This window comes from Nelumbo lutea, chromosome 1, assembly GCF_056320005.1.
Source record: "Nelumbo lutea isolate HS-2025 chromosome 1, American lotus-T2T, whole genome shotgun sequence".
NCBI lineage: Eukaryota > Viridiplantae > Streptophyta > Magnoliopsida > Proteales > Nelumbonaceae > Nelumbo > Nelumbo lutea.
In genome coordinates, this window is record NC_142684.1 from 73,319,366 (window position 1) to 73,339,778 (window position 20,413).

The following is a 20,413-nucleotide window of genomic DNA, read 5'->3' on the forward strand; positions in this document are numbered from 1 at the left end:
ATTTTTATTTAATTGTCTTAATTGTTTGCTAATAGAAAGCCTTGAGCATTGTTGAGGAATGCAGAAATAGTAAGCACGTTCAATAAGTACTTGATAAATATTTTGACAACTGTAAAAAGTGGATTTTAATATTTTCCAAGGATAGGTTGGGGGTATTTAAATTTAAGGGACAGATGCCAAATTTTTTTTAAGTGAATGTGCTTATAACTTATAAGGTTGTGCCTACCTGATCCATACTGTGCCTTTTCTCCCCCATTGCTGTAATCACACTCTCCAGTACCCGTGATTGACCATTTTATCTGAGAAAACTACATTGTATTTGATTCTTGTGGAATTGAACATCCAAAACAGATAGTGCCGCTCTTTTATCATGGTATACTTGTAATGTTGTATTATATTATTATGTTCAAATGTATCAAGGAGTGGTTCAATTGGTATATTGGTTGGTTATATTCAACATGGATGCATATTAGATTCCTGCAACCATCAACGTTTGGGGAAGAGGAGGGGTTATTAGTGTAGTTTGTATCACCAAATACCAAAATAATAATAATAATAATAATAATAATATAATAATAATAATAATAATAATAATAATAATAATAATAATAATAAAAGAGATTAATCGGATGTATTGGGTTGGGCCTAATAATCCCAATGAATAATTGGATGGGTTCTGAGTTTATCGTTATAGACCTTACAATTCAGTTTGGAAGGAGCTAGAATGCACTAAATCGTGCATACCTGGACTGTAGGGGCTGACGCCCTTATATAGTTGGGCTGTCGTGGGTCTCATGAAACACCTTCAAGATCCTCGCCCCGCGTTGTTAGGAGTCTGTTCTACCTTGGGAGGTGAATAACGTGTTAGCTAATAAGGCCCATCGTGTCCGTCCGATCCGAGTGGGATATGAATAAGTCCCTCGGTTGTGACCCCGAAGAGCTCAGATACAGCTGGCATGCTTCTAGAAGTTTGACATGTCACCTCGGTAGGTTAGGCGATCTTATAAAGATTCTCTAGAGTTTGGCAAATTTGTACAAGATACTGCTACCTCGGCCTTCCGTAAGGGCTTTAAACTTTGTCATTGGTTGGCCAGGCATGTGTTTCCTCAGCCCAACCTCAGACCACTAACCATTGCTAGGGTTACTATGGAGATGGTGATCCAATTAGAGAAGGAAGACCCTGACTCCAAGGAAGAAGGCGATGATTGCGTCGGCGAGGAGTTTGGGGAGAAGTCGGGCAGTTTGTATGCGGCAGTCGACGAGGTCCTGGAGACCGATGAGGTTATTGCTACAGATGAGTTTATGGAGGTTGAGCCATCCAAGGACTCCGAGCATATCGATAGTGGGGGTGAGGAGCCCAATGAAGACTGATGTTTTGCCTCTTTCTCCCTATCTCTCTCTCTCTTTTTTTTTTATTATACTGGAACTACTTTTACAAAGTAATGAAATGCCACCTTTTTGTCACTTCGTGTACAATAACATATGTTTGCAAAAAATTTCTGAGTATAGATTACCCTGAGGTGTTGAGGTGACGAGCGAAGCACAGTTAGGAGTAACCTGACTTTGATGTAAGCCGAGGTGAGCAGACACTGTAGGGTATAGACCCGACCTGTTTGCGCACCGATGAGGTGTAAGCTGGACTTGTCCATTGCCCATGCATAGAAGCGACTAGGTCTTATTTTAGAACTTGGGTCACTTAGTAGCTCGGTGCCATGGCCCTTGGGCATTGGGAGTGACTCATAGTCCACTCTCCATTGTGTGACCTAACCAATTCGCTGGTCTTCTAGATTTTAAAAAGTTTGTGGATGTCTTACTCTTGAGCTCATAGGTAGTACTTCTTCAAATTATCGATGTTCCAAGCACGAGGCACCTACTTCCCTTCCAGTGTCTCGAGTTCGTACGTACCTTCACCGAAAACCCGTCTCACCCTGTACTGACCCTTCTAGTTTGGTTCGAGCTTACCCACGTCAGGCTTAGGTACCATCACCTTTCGGAGTACTAAGTCGCCAACTCGGAACTGGTGCCTCTTGACCTGGGCATTGTAGTATCGAGCTACTCGCTATTAGTAGGTCATAGTCCGGATGTAGGCCAGGTTGTATACCTCTTCGATCAGGTTGAGGTTCATCCATAGTTTGCTGTCGTTGACCTCCTTGTCATACACCTCAAGCCGCAGGGTCGTTACTTCGATCTCGGTTAGGATGGCAGCCTCCGTACTGTACGTCAAATTGAAGGGTGTCTCACCTATTGCAGTCTTGATAGTTGTTCTGTAGGCCCAAAGGACACTGGACAGCTCGTCCACCAACAAACCTTTAGCTCGCGCTAAGCGAGCTTTCAGTCCGCGAGGGATGGCCCTGTTTGTCACCTCGGCCTGTCCGTTTGCTTGCGAGTGTGCTACCGATGTGAAGTTCTGCTGGATCCCCATCTCAGCACACCAGTTCTAGAACTTGATATCTTCGAACTGCTTCCTGTTGTCTGATATCAACACCTTGGGTAGTCCAAAGCGGCACACTATGTTATTGTAGAAGAAATTCTGCATGTTCCGGGCTATGATCGTCACCAGCAGCTTGGCCTCCACCCACTTCATAAAGTAGTCCATTGCCATGACTAGAAATCTCCTTTGCCCGGTTGCTGGTGGGAATGGACCAAGGATATCTATTCCCCACTGGGCAAAAGGCCACGGGCTGGTCAAGTACTTCAAATCAACGACAAGTTGATGAAGGATGTTAGCATGCCTCTAGCAATTGTCACACTTCTTGATGATCTCGAGTGCATCAACTTTCATTGTGGGCTAGTAGTACCCTTAGCTTAGCGCTTTTTGGGTGTGCACCCTACCCCCTAGATGTCCTCCACAAAGACCTTCGTGGATCTCGTGCAGTACCCAGTCTACTTTTGAAGGCTGCAAGCAATGCAAGTAGGGGAGCATGAAGGATCTCCTATACAACTGCCCGCCAATAAGGATGTACTGGGTTGACTGACGCTCTACACTCCGAGTTGCAGTACGGTTTGCTGGTAGGGTCCCGTGGAGCAAATAGTCAACAAGCGGGTTGACCTAGCTCGGTTCTGCTTGCAACATAAGAGCAACCTCTTCTGCCCCCCCTGAGAATGTTGGGTCGAGGCATGTCTTCTATTTACACCGTCCTCATTGTGTTGTCGTCTATGCTTGCCAACTTCAATAGTGTGTTGGTCTTGGCATTCTATGACCTCGGTACTTACTGGATGAACCAAGAAAGCAAGCCGGGCAAGAGTTCTCTCACCTTGGCCAAGTAAACCATCATGATAGGTTCCCATGCCTCGTACTCTCTGTTTACTTAGTTCACGACCAGCTGGGAATCACTACATACCATGACGTACTTCACGCCGACCTCCTTCACCAAGTTCAGCCCGACTATCAATGCCTTGTACTCCTCGTTGTTCGATGCCTCGAATATGAATCCAACACCGCTTCCTCGCTGATTAGACGAGCCGTCAATGTGGAGGATCCAGGGCTTCTCATCCCAGATCAGGCCTTCCCTGACTGGAACTGGTGCCACTCTGGTTGACGCCTCTGACATACTAATCAACTCAGACACCTCAGGGGCTAGCGCACTGAACATGCATTCCGCGATGAAATCCGTGAAGACTTGGGCTTTAATCGCTGGGCGTGGCTTGAACTGGATGTCATACTCGCTCAGCTTGATGGCCCACTTCGTTAGTCTGCCTGAGACCTCGGGCTTCTGCAAGACGTGCCTCAGGGGTCTATTGGTGAAGAAGATGATCGTGTGAGCTTGGAAGTAAGGGTGTAGCTTTTGAGTTGCAATAACCAAGGCATAGGCCAGTTTCTCGATGTCGGGGTACATTGTCTCAGTTGCCTACAAAACTTTGCTTACATAATAGATGGGCCGCTGGACCCAGTCTACTCCTCTCATTAGTACCGAGCTGACCACCTCGTCACTCGTAGAGAGGTACAGTCTCAGCTCGTCTCCTACTTCAAGTCGGGTTAAAATCGGTGGTATACTTAGGTATTTCCTTAGCTCGTCAAACGTGAACAGGCACTCGTCGGACCATTAGAAGTCCTCATTCTTCTTAATTTCCTTGAAAAAAGGTAGGCACTGACCCGCTCATTAAACTTTTCCCATCAGCGAGCAAGACAAAACTCAAGAAAAAAATGAAACAAGAACAAACTACCTATCCTAATGATTTTTAAACTCAACTCTCCTTCATCTTTCTCCACAAATATTCTATGTTAACTATTGCAAACCGTTAAATCAACACAACCAATTCATACATGACTAATTCATCAGTCAATCCAATTCTTGCTACTACAAACCAGGTAGTAAACTTGGGAAAACATTTTCATTTCCTCTCTCTCTCTCTCTCTCTCTCTCTCTTTTTAAAAAACATGGTGGAAGTGAGTGCATTTTATGCTCCATCTCACTTTTAGGATTACTTGGTCAGTAGGTGCATTTTATGATCCGTCTTACTATTGAATTTGCTGGCTAGTAGGTGCATTTTATGCTCCATCCTACTATTTGAATTGCTTTGGTTGGTAGGTGCATTTTATGCTCTATCCTACCAATTGAATTGCTTGGTAAAATATTTACCCTATTTACTTAAACCTAACTTTAGGACTAGCTAAAAAGGGATGGTTTCAAATGAATGGTATACTCCCTGATCATATTTCTTTACTCAGTTCACAAGAATTTTCCCAGAATATTGTTTCAATTGATTTCAAAAGAGTTGAGTATTTTTTTTTTTTTTGCCGAAAAGCACGACCTAAATAAAATTTTAAAACACAACCTAAATTCTAACTTAAATCCTAAATCCCCTCCCCCACACTTAAAACTTACATTGTCCCCAATGTAAGGTTAAATGCAAAGAAAGTGCAGAAAAACTAAACTAGAAATGTAAAAACAAACTTCCCTATTTTTAATATCATGAACTCAGATCCTCTAACTCTCGTGGTTGCAACTTTCGGTGTACTCTCCTTTCATCCATCATGGGTGGGTTCAAATCTGGAATAGGGGCTTGCAAAGCAGAGGGTAATGGTCTCTCATTAGAAATCGACAACATAATATAATGAGCATTACCTTGTCTTGAACTCTTCTTGACCGGCCACCAAACAGTTCAAAATCTCCTTAATTTATTTATCCAAGACCTATATAGTTTTACAAGAATTAGGAATGCAGCTTCCTAAAGGATCATCTAATTTAGATGTGCTAATTTCAGCTGCGCCAACACCAATGCAATCGGTTGCATATATTTATTGTTCAATTGTGTTGGGATATTTCATGGTTTTAAATACATTAAACACCACTTCTTCACCATTGATTCTAAGGGTAAGTAAACCTTTTTCGCACATGAATTAAAGCATTACCCCTAGCAAGAAAAGGTCTCCCTAAAATCAGAGGCATTGCCCTATCTTTCACCATATCCAACATAATGAAATCAGTAGGAAAAATAAAATTGCCCAGTTTGACTAAAACATCTTCTACTATTCCCATAGGATATTTAATGCTTATATAAGCTAATTGAAGGGTAATAGTAGTAGGTGTTAGTTCATGCAATCAAAGTTTTTCGAAAATAGAATATGGCATTAGATTTATACTAGCACCCAAATCACATAAAGCTTTTTCAAATTCAGCATTTCCTATGGTGCAAGGTATAGAAAAACTCCTTGGATCCTTAAGCTTTGGGGGCAATTTATTTTGGAGGATGGCTAAGCACTCTTCGTTCAATTTCACCATCTCACATTCCTCCCATTTCCTTTTGTTCGACATCACCTCCTTCAAGAATTTGGCATATTTTGGCATCTGTTACAATACATCAAGAAGAGGGATGTTAATATGTATCTTTTTAAACACTTCCAAAAATTTCTCAAATTGTTTATCCATGTTAGCTTTCAAAACTCTTCCAGAGTAGGGAAGGGAAAGTTTAATAGAATCTAAATTCAGTTTAGGTGTACTCCCTTCAGTATCCTTTTGTGAATCTGCTATTTCAGCTTCCTTGTCATCATTCTGGGTCTTGCCAATTGTCTTCCCACTTCTCAAAGCTATAGAATTTACTTGCTCTCTTGGATTCTTCTCCATATTGCTGGGCAGCCGTCCCTCCTTTCTTTTTGACAACAGATTCACAATCTGCCCCATTTGGACTTCTAAGTTTTTGATTGATGCTTCTTGACTTAAGAATCTCTTATCATGTTCTTGGAGCTTTGCTTCAGTAGTATTGATGAACTTAGAAATCATTTCTTCCAAATTACTCTTCTTTTCTTGTGGGGGCGACTGTTGTTGGAATCCAATGGGTGCTTTTTGCTGGTTGTTGTTCATTGAAAAATTTGGACGATTCCTCCACCTTGGGTTGTATGTGTTTGAATAGGGGTTGAAATTCGGCCTGCCAGTATGAGAGATAAAATTAGCATGCTCATGTGATGCAAAAGGGTTACCTAATTGACAGTCATAATTAGTACATTCTATTTCACCATAGAAATCACATGGGATGCTAGATGATGTATTCATTGCCGCAATATTAAAAGTATCAAATTTTTTATTCAAACTAGCAAGTTGAGCAGATATGGCTCCAAGGGAATCGATGTGGTGTACTCCCCTTCGATCAGTTCGGTCATTACTCCACTGGTAGCTGTTCGACACCATCTCTTCTACTAGATCATAAGCTTCCTCTGGTGTTTTTATCATGATTGTGCCACTTGCAGCTGCATCAATAATAGAACGATTAGAAGGGGTAATACCATTATAAAAGGTTTGAATTTGATGCCAAGTTGGCATCCCATGGTGAGGACACTTCCTAAGCATCTCCTTGAATTGTTCCCATGCTTCATACATAGATTCCCTCTCTAATTGAGCAAAAGTAGTAATATCATTAATTAATTTTGTTGTTTTAGAGGGTGGAAAATACTTAGCCAAGAATTTTTGGGTCAAGTCATTCCAAGTGGTGATACTTCTTGTAGGGAGTGAGTTAAACCAATCTTAAGCTCTATCACGCAATGAAAATGAAAATAGTCTAAGCCTAATGGCTTCATCACTAACTCCATTATGTTTAAATGTATCACATATTTCTAGGAAGTTAACAATATGTGCATTAGGGTCATCACTTGGCAACCCACTAAATTGAATACTTGTCTGAATCATTTGAATGATTGCAAACTTGATTTTGAAATTGTTGGTTTGAATTGTGGGTTTGCAAATACTGGAAGTAGCCCCATCAATGGTTGGACAGGCATAGTCCAAAAGGGTGTGATTTGCTTCTGCCATCTCTTCCTCAACTTCTATTGCTGGTTTGCCAATTTCAACCTCCTCTCTCGTTTTGCCTCTTGTTGGCTCTTTGCAACAAGCGAAGGGTCCTCTCTATTTCAGGATCAAATCATGCTAGTCCTTCTTGTCTAGTGCGTGTCATGCACTAGTGAATCTAAACACAACTAGAATTCGAGCAAATAAAATAAAAAAATAGAAACAGAAATAAAAAGGCAAAATTAACCAAGGTTAACAAGCTCTAATATTATATTAGGATTAAATCCCCAGCAACGACGCAAAAAACTTGATAGCTATGATTATAATCCTAGCAAGTGCACTAGTTATCAAGTAGTATAAAAATATCGTTCATACGAGGATTTAACAAAATAAGTATTAGAATTACAACCTTCCCTAATTATGTGGACAATCGAATTTCAGATTTAAGAGTAAAAGCTACTAAAAAACAGAAAAAGAAAACAAGAGCAAGAGTATCAATATTGAAGTATGCGACGATTGACTGAATTCGATAGGACCTTTGGTCCGCCTAACTATTCCAATGAATGGTAATAGATGAGATTATAGAAGATAACTTGTCATTCCCATAAGCTGAAGTTTTTCCAATTTTATTCAATATTCTTTCTCAAGATATATCAAAACTACTTCAATTAGGTAACCCCTCGATCTCTCGACTAGAGTTCTCAAGATAGCAATGCATAAAGTTCAAGGAAAAACTATTACATTCAGATGAATCATGTGTATATACTCCTATGTACCATTCAATTCACACCATGAATTATTTGGTCTACTATATGAAATCCTCTCTCAATTCATTCACATAAACTTAATCAATTAAGAGATGGTCACTCCTAATAGCATTAAGCAAGATAACTCATAGACTATATGGAAATCACGATCTTGGAAAAAAATCAAAATAAACATATATTCATTATTATGATTAGGCTTTCCACACCCCTAGCTACAAATAAATCAGCTCATACTAGAGGAAATAAAGCAAACAAGAGGAAAGAAAGAACTCATGTTATCGCCCTTGGAGCTGAGATTTCCTCTTCTCCTTGCCGCCACCTCCTTCTTGCAGTCTTCTTGCTTGATGGATTGGTTGCTCCTCTGCTTCTTGATACCTCTCTAGTCTAATCCTAGTCTTATCTCCTTGGATTGGTTGCTCCTCTGCTTCTTGATACCTCTCTTGCTTGATGGATTGGTTGCTCCCTTTATATAGCTTAAAGGGGAGGGGGTGGTCTCCAACTCCTTGGAGTTTATCTTTCAAAAATAGAAAGTCCTAGTCTAATCCTACTCTTATCTCTTTATGTAGTGAACTCAATCTCTTTATCTTTCTAGGATTACATCACAAATTTAAATCTGGTAGGACTCTTCTCAGTTTCTTGTTGCATTCATATTAGGCTTCCTCTACGAATTGGGCTGCTGCAAGGCTTTTTTGCAAGTTGGGCTTTATCTGCGAATTGGGCCTTCCTACGAATTTGCCCCAAATTCAGGCCTGGATTTGACTTCAATTTAGGCCGAATCTGCGAAAGCCCAAAATATGAAAGTTGTAGCTTTTCTCTCTTATCTTTCCAGTGAGTCTTGAATCAGCCCAATCGGATCTCGTATATGAGAGTTAGGTCCAGATTACTGAACGGTGCCAAAATTGTAAAAAATCATCCAATTTGCCTTGCTTTTCTCCTGATGCCTTCTTCCATGCCCTGAACTGAAATACAAGAAATATGAGTCCAAAAAAGTACTATTTCAGTATAAAAGACTGAATATTTGGGGATAAAAATATGATAAATTTTATTCTCATCACCGATTTAGACCTAAACTGATTTAAGGCGGCTACCTGGCCAGTTAGTCTTTGCACTTCCTTTATCTCTCGAGGTGGTCACATATCTAGTATGGCCTTTATTTTGTTTGGGTTGACCTTGATGCCACGTTGATTCACTATATAGCCAATAAACTTTCTTGACATGACCCCGAAGACACATTTGTTTGGGTTGGGCTTCATGTTATATTTCATTAGAATTTGAAAAATAGAACTTAAATCATTGATTAAAGAATTTGAAAGGTCTTCATGACCATGTCATCAACATAGCATTTAACTTTATTTCCGATAAGTGGTTCAAAAACTTTGTTTACAAGTCGCTGGAAGGTTACTCCAGCATTTTTCAATCCAAAGGGCATTACTTTATAGCAGTATAAGACCAGTTAGGTTACAAAAGCAATTTTATCCTAATTTGCTAGGTCCATCCTAATCTGGTTGTAGCCGGAGTAGGTGTCCATGAAGCTCACCAACTCATACCCCGAGGTCACGTCTACTAGGAGATCTATTCTGGGTAGTTGACGCACAAGCGCCACTCTCCGTTAGCCTTTTTCACGAGCACTGGGTTGGCCACCCTGCTCCGGTATTAGACCTCTTTAGCAAAGTCTGTTGTGAGGAGCTTCCTGACCTCCTCATCAACTACCCTCAACCACTCCGGGGTAAGGTTCTGCTTTCTTTGTCTAATTGGCCCGACTAAGGGATCCACATTAAGTTTATGAGTTATAATACTTGGGTCAATGTTAGACATTTCTTACGTGGACCAAGCAAAAATATCTTAATTACTAAGTAAGAAACTTACTAGTTGTGACCAAAGTGGTTTGCTTAGTAGAGCGCCGATCTAGAGGGTCTTCGTCGGCTCGGGACCTGGACTATCTCCTCCATTGGGATAGCTCACTCCTCTATGTGTTCGGGGGGCGGCTCTAGTTCGATCATTATTTAATTCTTATATATAATCTATAAAATTTTTAAATGTTTTATAATATATATATATATATAATAATATAAATTATATAAATAATTTATATATTTATTAATTACCTAAAATAATTAATTAGTCGAATTCTAATTGAACCAAATATTTGAATATTCAATCTGATTCAAATTCGAATGGAATCAAAATTTTTAATCGGATTCAAATTCAGGATTCAAATTCAGATATTGCCTGATCCGATTCGAATTCAATCCGTTTACACCCCTACCACTAGTGGTTCTTTGTTTTTTTTCTCTCTCACCACCCCTCCTATCTCTTCATCTTCTCTTTCTTCTTCCCCCTTTTGCCTTCTAATTCCCTCTCTTGCTTTGAAGTTCCATCTTCTCCACAGCAAACGAACATGGGAGAATTTGAATTGTTATAATATGGGCAACCAGTAGACACCTTAAAAATAGTGAATTGTTATAATTATCAATTTTCCATGGTTTTAGTAGGTTGAATTTGAATTATAAATATGGGCACCTTTGGAATCTTTATATATATATATATATATATTAATAGGATAGGGGTGCTCCCTCAGTGAGGAGAGCAACCTATTTCCTATATAAATTTTTTTTGTTAAAACGGGTTGACTGTTCGGTTCAAACGGTTGGACCATTTAACCCAATAACCAAATTCCTGATCGGTTTGATCTCTGGGTTAGTTTTGAAAATCATGATGTTATGTCATTCGAGCGTGTGACTCATGCGACTAAAAAATGGACTGTTTTGGCCATTAGTTTTCAGGTTGATGATTCGACTATTCAGTTTGAACGGATAGTCCACTCTAACAACAAAAATGAAAAAAAAGGCCAAAAACCATTGAATGGATCAACGGGTTGATGGTTCGACCACTCAGGTCAATGAGTTATTGACCAATTCAACAGTTTTTGGCCAGGGACTGGGATTGGGGTAGAGCGGAACTGGTTGCCTAGACGGTTCCCAATTAAAAAAATAAAAAAATGGACGACCCGTTCTGACAACAAAAATTACAAGAAAAAAAATTGAGTGTGTGAGGTCCATTAAGTTGTACAATACGTGTTATGTCATTCGAGCGCGTGATTCATACGACCTGAAAATGGAACCATTCAGGCCACTGGTTTTTGAGTCAATGGTTCAACTACTCAGTTCGAATGGATGGCTCATTCTAACAACAAAAAATAAAAAAAAAAGACCAAAAACCATTTAACGGGTCAATGGTTTGACCACCTGGGTCAATGGGCCATTAATCGATTCAACGATTTTTGGCCAGGGTCTGAGATTAGGATATAACAAAACTGGTTGCCTAGATGGTTCCCAATTAAAAAAATAAAAAAAATGGCCGACACCATTGAATGGGTCAATGGGTCGATGGTTCGACCACTCGGGTCAATGGATTATTGAACAATTCAACGGTTTTTGGCGAAGGACTTGGTCAATGATTCCATTCCAGCCCCTGCGAAGCAATGCCCCTCCGCTAGTATATCTTTTAATAGGAAAGGGGTGGTCTCCTCTTTCGCCAAATGGCAGTCTTATATTTCACATTGTTTATTCTATAGGTTTAAACCATCATGTGAAAAAACTTTTTTTTTTTTTTTTTTTTTTATAAATGAGTGAAAAACCTAGTCCATCTATTTTTCTCTTTCATACAGTATTCATCTCTCCCATCTTCCAATGCTACATTCAATATAATAAGTAAAGAAGTAAAGATAATAAATAAAGCTTTCCTTAGTTGTATGCACTAAAAAATTCAAAAATTTTGGCCTTTTTGTTTTGGTGGTAAAACGGAATCGGTTGCTTGGACAATTCCTAATTAAAAAAATAAAAAACGATTGTTTGATCGCCCAATTCAAAAGGATGACTCATTTTGACAACAAAAATTATAGGCAAAAAATTAAGTGTGAAGTTCATTAAGTAGTACCATATGTGTTATGTCATTTGAGCATGTGACTCATATGACCCGAAAATGGAACCGTTCTGCCCACTGGTTTTCGGGTCAACGGTTCGACAATTTGGTTTGAACAGATGGCCTATTCTGACAACAAAAATAAAAAAAAGACAAAAAACCATTGAACGGGTCAACGGTTCAACCATTCGGGTCAATGGATCGTTGACCAATTCAACGGTTTTTGGCCAAGGACTGGGATTGGGATAAAATAGAACCAGTTGCTTGGACGATTCTCAATTAAAAAAAAAAAATTAAAAAATGCCAAAAACCATTGAACCAGTCAACAATTTGATTGCCTGTGCTAATGGGTCATTGATCGATTCAACGGTTTTTGGCCAGAGACCGGGAGTGGGGTAAAACGGAACTGGTTGCTTGGACGGTTCCCAGGCCGATATGTCTGTTCATCCGGGTCAGCGACGGTTCGAAAACCATGGTATTTATGCTTTTGGATTTTCACTATTCAAATGTTTCTTCTACTATGGGCTTTATTCGAACGTATGCGATATGTTCCTTTTTTTTCATTTTCTACTTTTGTTTTGTTTTTTTGTTTGTTTTTTTTTTTTTGTGTTTGGTCTTCTTCTTTAAGATCCTCCAAAACAGTCTAGGGTTTACCACCATTTTATTTCTTTCTTTTTGTTTTTTCTTTAGGTTTTCTTGTGCATTGTTTTTTTTTTAATTTTCTTTTAAGACGACTTGCTTTGTCACTTTCTTTGATTGCATGTATGTTTAGCTCCATCAAGGTTCAAAATATCAATACTCCCGATACGTTGATAGGGGCATATTGGGCGTTTCGATACTCGTTATTTTACTTTTTTTTCCCAAAACTGGTTCAGGGGAGCCGGTCTAGGACCCCTCCATCCCTTGAACTGGTCAGACCCCCGATACACCCACTGTAGGGGCGTATCGGAAGGGTTCAGGAATGATACATATCGGTCGATACGGGCCGATACGTAGCGATACTTTGAACCTTGAGCTCCGTCTCAAAGCGTCGATTTTCTGATTTTTTTCCTTGGTTTTTCCAGTTTGGTGGACTTAGCACCAATTTTTTCTATGTTTAAGGTCACTTTGAATTTATCTTTCAAGGTTTTGGAATCCCTTGCAATGTCTACCCTTCCCATGACTATGACTACAAATTTATTTCATCTAATTATTAACATCTAGAAAAAAATGACCCGAAAATGGAACCAATCTGGCCATTGGTTTCTAGGTCAACGGTTCGATTGTTTGGTTTGAATAGGTGGTCCGTTCTGACAACAAAAATTTAAAAATAAAAAATGGCCAAAAACCATTGAACGGGTCATTGGGTTGACGACCTGGTTCAACAGGTCGTTAACTGATTCAACGATTTTTAGTTAGGGATTGGGTTTGGGGTAAAATGGAACCGATTGCCTGGATGGTTCCCGTGCCGAACAATCCTATTGTTCGGGTCAACTGGGAGTTTTCGATATGAGACAAATGACAATTATGAAATAGAGCTTAGAACTATCACTGTATGATCGTATTCTTTTATATGAAATGCTTTACTGAAGTAATATTTAAAAAACGAGCACATGATAATCTCTTTTAAGTCTTTATGAACTTTTAAGACTTGAATACTTATAATTACAAGTTTCTTATTAAGAAATTATTATCTTTTTTAATATAATAAATTGTAATGTTACAATTCTATGCATTCTAGCCCCCCTCCGCTAGTCCATATTATTGTGTTTATATGAGTGTCATGCAATGTGTGTGTTTGGAATACTTTTCCAAAACGTTCCAACATTACCTATGTTCACATCTTACCATGAGACTGACCCATTATAGTGAGGTGTGTGGTTAGGATCGTACAATTGTGTATATATATCATCCCTTACTTTGTGTTATGTGAATATGATTTTTGGAAGAAGCACAATTTTGACGTTTTTCGTTACTATTGAAAGAGCGTATATGCATGCATACAGTAAAGAATAATATTTAGCTTTAATTTATAAATTATATCAAAATCAATTTCCTTCTTTGTTATATTATAAATAGTAGAAATTTTCAATTCATGTGTCATGTATGGTGCCTATCTTAAAACAAATAACTATGCATTATATCATGTGTCAAAATATTACCGTTTTAAAAGCTGGCCTAGAGATGGAACGACTAGCCACAGGTTTCTATCGTCCGGGTCTATTGGTTCGGATCAGTTACATTATTAGGGCAATTAGACTTTTAGGTAATTAATTTTTTATGGGAGCCTGTGGTTATCGATCAAGAAAGAAAGTAGAGAAAAGAAAAAAAAAAAAAAACGAAGGAGAGAGAAAGAAAATAAAGAAATAAAGGTAGGAGGGAAGAAGAAGGAAGAGGTGGAGCGGTGATGATGATAGCAACGGCGACGACAACAATAGAAACGCAGATCTCATATCTGAGATCCAGTTTCTCTCCGGTCTCCAACTTCTATAATCTTCTTCTTCTCTCTATTGTATATGGTATCTAGTGATCTGAGATCTGAGATGTTCTTCTCTCTCTACTATGCCCGCGAACTGCTATCTTGGTTTAACGGGTTAATGGTTCAATCGCTCGTGTCAGTGGTTCTTTGACCAAGTTATTGGCCTAGGAACGGGTTAAGGGTGAAATAGAACTGGTTGCCCGAATAGTTTATGGGCTGAACGATCCGATCATTCAAGTAAAAAAACGGTTCAAAATAATCTTCAAAGTATCGATACATATTGGCCCGTATCGACTGATACACATCATATCGGAAACTCCCAATACACCTCTACAGAGGATGTATTAGGGTTTTGACCGATTCAAAATATCAACGGAGGACCACTTAAACCGACCCCTTTAAACCGGATTTAAAAAAAAAAAACTAAAAAAAACTATCGATACGCCATGCAGCATATCGATATTTTGAACCCTGGTTAAAACACTGCAAAGTATTCTATTTTTCCAATATTTACTGCTTTAAATCATGTACAAACAATGATATAATATATATATGGACACGTGTTGTGAATGAGTGGTTAATTTCAACCTGATTCCAGCTCCCACTATATTTATGATTGTCCTCCTGATTAATTATGGTTAGTGGTTAGTGGGTGGGTTGATTTTCAACTTACACCCGATCCATCCAATTGCCACCCCCAATTGATCCTATCAGTAAGAAAACCTTTTTTTTTTTTTTTTTTTTGAGAAACTATCAGTAAGAAAACCTTGGGTTTACATGTTCGATGTCGGGTGAACCCTGTCAACTTGGCCCGTCGAATTTTAAACATCCAAATACCCTTATCTTTTCACTCATGCGCAACATTTTCACCAATGAATTGGTATCGAAGGCTTGTAGCGGGCACATGACAAGTGACAAGATAAGGTCGGACAAACAATGTCAAAATCATGTAGTTTCTGGTTGGGTACATGACAATTCAATAACTAATGCAACCGCCGTGAAAGAAGCTTCTCGCCATTGGGTTGGTGCCAAATGGGTCGTATGACAAGGTCTGGTGGTTTTGTAAATTCAATCTTGATTTGTTAACAACACTAAATTCTAACCCACCTACGCTAGACAACCGATGGTTATAAGTAGTGTAGACGGAAGGGGAGGGGGATATGAAGAAAAGCCTAAAGTTATATTGAAAGTTGAAGGTCGAAGCCTAATATCATCAGTAGTTCAGAGGTCAAGTTTTAAGTTATTAGTTTATCGACATGGAATCGCTGACGCGGAAGCCTCTGCGTTCTTGCCAGAATAAACAATTGGCCTTCTGGTTCTACAGGGTACTATCGATCTTTTATGATTCTGCTAAGTGTGTCATGTGGACGGAGTCGATGAGGGACGAAGCTATAGAGGAGCTGGACTTGACTGAAGAAAATCTCAAGGTGGTGGACGTTGGAGGTGGCACCGGTTTTACAACACTGGGCCTCGTACGCCACGTAAAATCTGAAAACATTACTCTGCTCGATCAGTCGCCTCATCAGTTAGCCAAAGCCATGGCTAAAACACCCCTCAAAAATTCTACTTTTGTTGTGGGCAACGCTGAAGATCTCCCTTTCCCCGACGATTTTGCGGACAGATACGTCTCTGCCGGAAGGTACCTTAATTACCCTGTATTTTAATTACTAATTTCTACCTACCTTGCTATGTTGCTATTATTATCGGTTGCACTCACACCCATGAAAGTATGTATAGTTCCCTTTTCCCTTTTGTACTTAGATCATCATCAGTAGGTACTGTTATTTCTTCTTCATTTCATTCCTTCTTTCAGAGGTTTTTAATTGGCTTGGTAAACTTGGTGCACACAGCATAGAATATTGGCCAGATCCACAGAGAGGGATCGCGGAGGCTTATAGGGTGGTGAAGAAGGGAGGAAAGGCGTGTATCATAGGCCCTGTTTATCCGACTTTCTGGCTTTCAAAATTCTTCGCAGACCTCTGGATGCTGTTTCCTAAAGAAGAAGATTACCTCCTGTGGTTCGAGAAGGCTGGTTTCACCGATGTAAAGCTCAAGAGGATTGGACCAGAGTGGTACAGGGGAGTCCGAAGGCATGGCCTGGTCATCGGCTGCGTTGTCACCGGCACCAAGGCTGATCATGGTCCATCTGCTCTCGAGGTGAGTGACACACTCTCACGAGTTCCCGATCACCTGTTTAGCGAACCCGGTGAACAGACAAAACACGTAACCTGTAAGCAAGGATGTAGGATACGAACGAATACCACTCGTCGAGTTAATTTTTCGACGTGTCTGCATATCCATACGAACGAATACCACTAGCGGCAGCGATCGCTCTCCGTCAGATTAATGCGTCCTTCTGTTATATATTTTATTCACGTTGTCTTCCGTTATTTATTCTCGTCTGTCTGGAGATTTTGAATCTCTGACAACAAATCAAGTATTAACTCCATGCTGGGTAGAGATAGTCGATTCAAGCGCCATGCAGCTGCTATATGTCTTGACACCACCCAACCAACCAATCTATCTCGTTAATATTTATAAACTTTCAGACAGAGATACAAGGGAATTCATCTTCAAACATATGGTTGGGGTTATTTCTAGAAGTGATTTTTTTTCTTAATATTATCTTCTTTTAATACCACATGAAACCTAAATGCTTTCCAACTTGTCCAATATTAGATAGACAATACAAATAAAAAATTAATTAAGAGAGGTATGCATCTCCCTTCAATGCTTTTAAATCATGACCTTAAATTTATTGCTGTGGCCCCACCTAGATGCATCTCCCTTCATCTAATCCAAAGTTGGGTGGAATTTGAATCTTATTTCTCATTCCTGCTAGTATTGTATTTTTTTTATTTGAGGGAATGGTCATTCTCTGTTCTTCGCTTAGAAATAAAATATTATTCTTGTTTATTCTAATTTTCATTCACATTCTTATCTAAATTAATTAGATTATGGGAATAGATCATTTTAATTCTGATTCTAAAATATTTTGATTCCAATTTTAATTTTAATTCCAATCTGCAAATCAAAAGGAGCCTATAGGTTTTATTCACAATTGACCGAACCTCTGATATTGAACTGATTAGACTCAAAACCAAATGAGATAGTACTAAAGAATGTGTATGTCTGTATGATGATCTCTATATTAATGCAGCTTGGGAGCAAAGTAGAAGAAAAGAAGGTGGGAACGGCGCAATTCATACTGCTCTTCATCATCGGTTACATTGCATCAACATACTTTATGCTTGTACCACTCTATATGTGGCTCAAGAACATGTTCGTTCCACGCGGCAAATCCATATAGGTTATGGTTATTATTACTAGATGTATGCGTATCCTTGCAAGGTTGTATCGTCGTCATTATCGTCTCGTCATGGTCAAGGTTTGTGGTGGTCGTCGTTTGTTGTTGTTATTGGTGGTGTTGAGCAGACGGCATGTTATGTTAAGTCACTAATAGATGTTTAATTTGTTGGGAGAATTGGATTAAGTTTAGTTTTTCTCAAGATAGTTTTTATTTAATTGTTACTGGAAATCCTTGAGCGTTGTTGAGGAATGCAGACATTTGGGTAAGTGATATTTTGGAAATATTTTTCTAAATAAGAAAATAACTATTTTAGCCAGTTATTATAAAAGAGACATTTTGTCCCATCCAAGTATTGATGACAATTTTCCGTGCAAATGGGTATCACTTACCCATATATGTAATGATGAGGATGAATTTGACCCTCCAATGACATTGTGACACATGGCATCCCGAAACAGATAGACGACTCCCAAACGCCACCTAGGTGATGATTTGGAGTCTCAAATTGTAGTTCGTCTTCGCCCTGACCTGGCGACCTGCCTTTATTGCCAACCTAGCGACTTCGACCACAACTTAGGCCGGTTAGGAGCACCTCGTCTAAGGCCGACCTGTAGCACCTCATCATTGACCGATGTGACCTCGATGCGAAGAGTGACCTCCCTCGAGGGCTTGCCGACCCGACTGAGGTCCAGGAAGCGACATGCGAGTTGTGCTTGCCAACAAAATCAGTATGCATATCCCGACACTCCCAAGTTTCTTGGAAGTTGGCCTACGAACCGAGTGTTCTGGAGGATGGCCAACATGCCTAACGGTTACCTCCAGGGATCTTGGACTGGTTAGGCGACCTCCCGGAAATCTCGGATGCGGTGTTTGAAGTCCACGCCAAACAAAGCTTATATAAAGGCACCAACCCCAAATCGCATATACTATTACTGACTTAAGCATTAGAGCGACCTCACCGGGTTAGCCACCCCGAGTTCTTACCTCCCTTTCTTTGCAGTTCGAGCAGTCTACTTGGCGGCAGGCATCCGAGCTGCACTACAACTAGGAGCATCCAAATCGCACACTATCAATTGGCGCCGTCTGTGGGAAATGCTACAAGAAACTAAGATCTCACATTCTAAAAGGCTAAGTCCTCATCTTCCAGAAAACTAAAGATCTCACCTTTTAGAAATTAAAATTCTCACTTTCTAATTTCCATTTTTATGAACTCAAAGGCACTTTTGAGCAGCATCAACACCCATAACGAATACTGATTACTGGGGGCAAAAACATCTATGATGAACCTAGAGAACTCCCCCTGTAACAATCAGACAAGTTCAGGCCGAACTCAGCATCCCTAGTGCCCCAGATAAATACCCCACTATCGCATGTTAACGCCCCTCTCCCCGCAGTAGAGCCATCAACAGTTCCCGTTGGGATCGAAGCGCAGCAGTTCCATGAGATGAAGCATGAATTTTCAGATGTGAGCATGGGAGTAGTTTGACGTATTCATGTCCCTGCAGATTAGGCAGTAGCAAAATGACCTTAACAACCAGTAGTCTGGCGACAGGCACCTCGGAGTAAGGCTGTCCCCATAGGTCGAGCTAGTTATGGTTCTCGCAGGAAGTTGATGACCAACAGACTAAGCAGCTATGCCGACTTTATTTCAGCCTAGATAAGCCTCATTAGTCCTTTTTGCGAGGTCTCCCCTATAGATTGAACCCTTCGTAGCTCCTGCGGGAGTTAGCGGCTTACGAACTATGCAAACCCCCTTGCGGATCAAGGCCCTCAAGGCTCCCGAGCGAGTCGGCGATCTACAGTTAGTAGACCTAACACTGGAGGTCGCTCCCTATGGCTTCTCGTAGGAGTGGACGACCAACATCATTACGAGGCTAATGTAGCGTAGCCGTGGCCCCAAACTTCTGACTCACATCGACAACAACATTATGCCCTTGCAAGGGGGGGAAAAACAAGTATGCCGTGGTCTCACAAGCACTCATGCAGGAAGATAATCCCACGGGATGACGTAGAAGTAGCCATATGAGAAGTTACTATAGAATGACCACCCGCTTAGGCGGAAAGGTTAGGCTGCATGTTGGCTAAATAAGGATAAGGACAGTGGACCGCAAGTTGCTCTCAGAACTTAAGGGCTAAAGTGCCGAGCTAATAAAAGACATTGGCACTACATGAGGCCCATTCGCCTCTTTGGCATGGGTAGATAAGTCCTAATCGCCTCTTCAGCATAGGCGTGCTAAGTCCTGGTCGCCTCTTCAACATGGGCAAATAAGTCGTAGTCGCCTTTTCGGCATAGGCGTGTTAAGACCCAGTCGCCTCTTCGGCATGGGCAAAATCAAGGATAAGGAGAGTGGACCGCGAGTCACTCCTAGAGCTAGGGGTGTCCATGGTTTGGTTAACTGAACCGTAGCACTTTTTTGTAAACCGAATCAGTGGTACCGATTTTTCCAATTCTCCAAACCAAAACCAAACCGGTACCAGTAGTTAATCGGTCCGTCGGTTTCAGTTTTTGACCGGTTCAGTTCTTTGGTTTTTCAGTTTTTTATATTTATAATATATATTATACAAATATATGTATAATATTATGTAATAAATAATAAATGATATATAAAATATTATAAATATTTGAAATATATATAATATATTTATAAATATATCATTATAAATACAATATAAGTTTATATTTATATATATATATATTTATATATAATACATAGAAAATATGTGACATATATTAAAG

The 20,413-nt window shown here is 39.8% G+C and overlaps 2 protein-coding genes and 1 non-coding gene across 3 annotated transcripts; 2 read left to right on the top strand and 1 right to left on the bottom strand.

The window, feature by feature from the left end:
- Positions 1 to 3,308: 3,308 nt before the first annotated feature.
- Positions 3,309 to 3,836, bottom strand: LOC148875332 (uncharacterized). Its single transcript, XM_088964195.1, has one exon. The coding sequence runs from the start codon at positions 3,834 to 3,836 to the stop codon at positions 3,309 to 3,311; it is 528 nt and encodes a 175-aa protein (XP_088820321.1).
- A 2,920-nt stretch (positions 3,837 to 6,756) lies between these two features.
- LOC148875333 (small nucleolar RNA R71) lies at positions 6,757 to 6,863 on the top strand. The gene has a single exon (XR_016106212.1). It is a non-coding gene; the product is annotated as a small nucleolar RNA R71 (small nucleolar RNA).
- An 8,622-nt stretch (positions 6,864 to 15,485) lies between these two features.
- Positions 15,486 to 18,004, top strand: LOC148875334 (2-methyl-6-phytyl-1,4-hydroquinone methyltransferase, chloroplastic-like). Its single transcript, XM_088964466.1, has 3 exons — positions 15,486 to 16,005; positions 16,217 to 16,523; positions 17,527 to 18,004. Exons 1-3 carry the CDS (start codon positions 15,623 to 15,625, stop codon positions 17,674 to 17,676), a joined length of 840 nt encoding a protein of 279 aa, XP_088820592.1. The 5' UTR covers positions 15,486 to 15,622; the 3' UTR covers positions 17,677 to 18,004.
- The last annotated feature ends 2,409 nt before the right edge of the window (positions 18,005 to 20,413 follow it).

Excerpts from the sequence above, each read along its gene's own strand:
- LOC148875334 (XM_088964466.1), top strand. The coding sequence starts at position 15,623 with ATGGAATCGCTGACGCGGAAGCCTCTGCGTTCTTGCCAGAATAAACAA. Across the intron at positions 16,006-16,216 it reads AGATACGTCTCTGCCGGAAG|CATAGAATATTGGCCAGATC; the intron begins GTACCTTAATTA and ends TGGTGCACACAG. Across the intron at positions 16,524-17,526 it reads ATGGTCCATCTGCTCTCGAG|CTTGGGAGCAAAGTAGAAGA; the intron begins GTGAGTGACACA and ends ATATTAATGCAG.
- LOC148875332 (XM_088964195.1), bottom strand. The coding sequence starts at position 3,836 with ATGTACCCCGACATCGAGAAACTGGCCTATGCCTTGGTTATTGCAACT.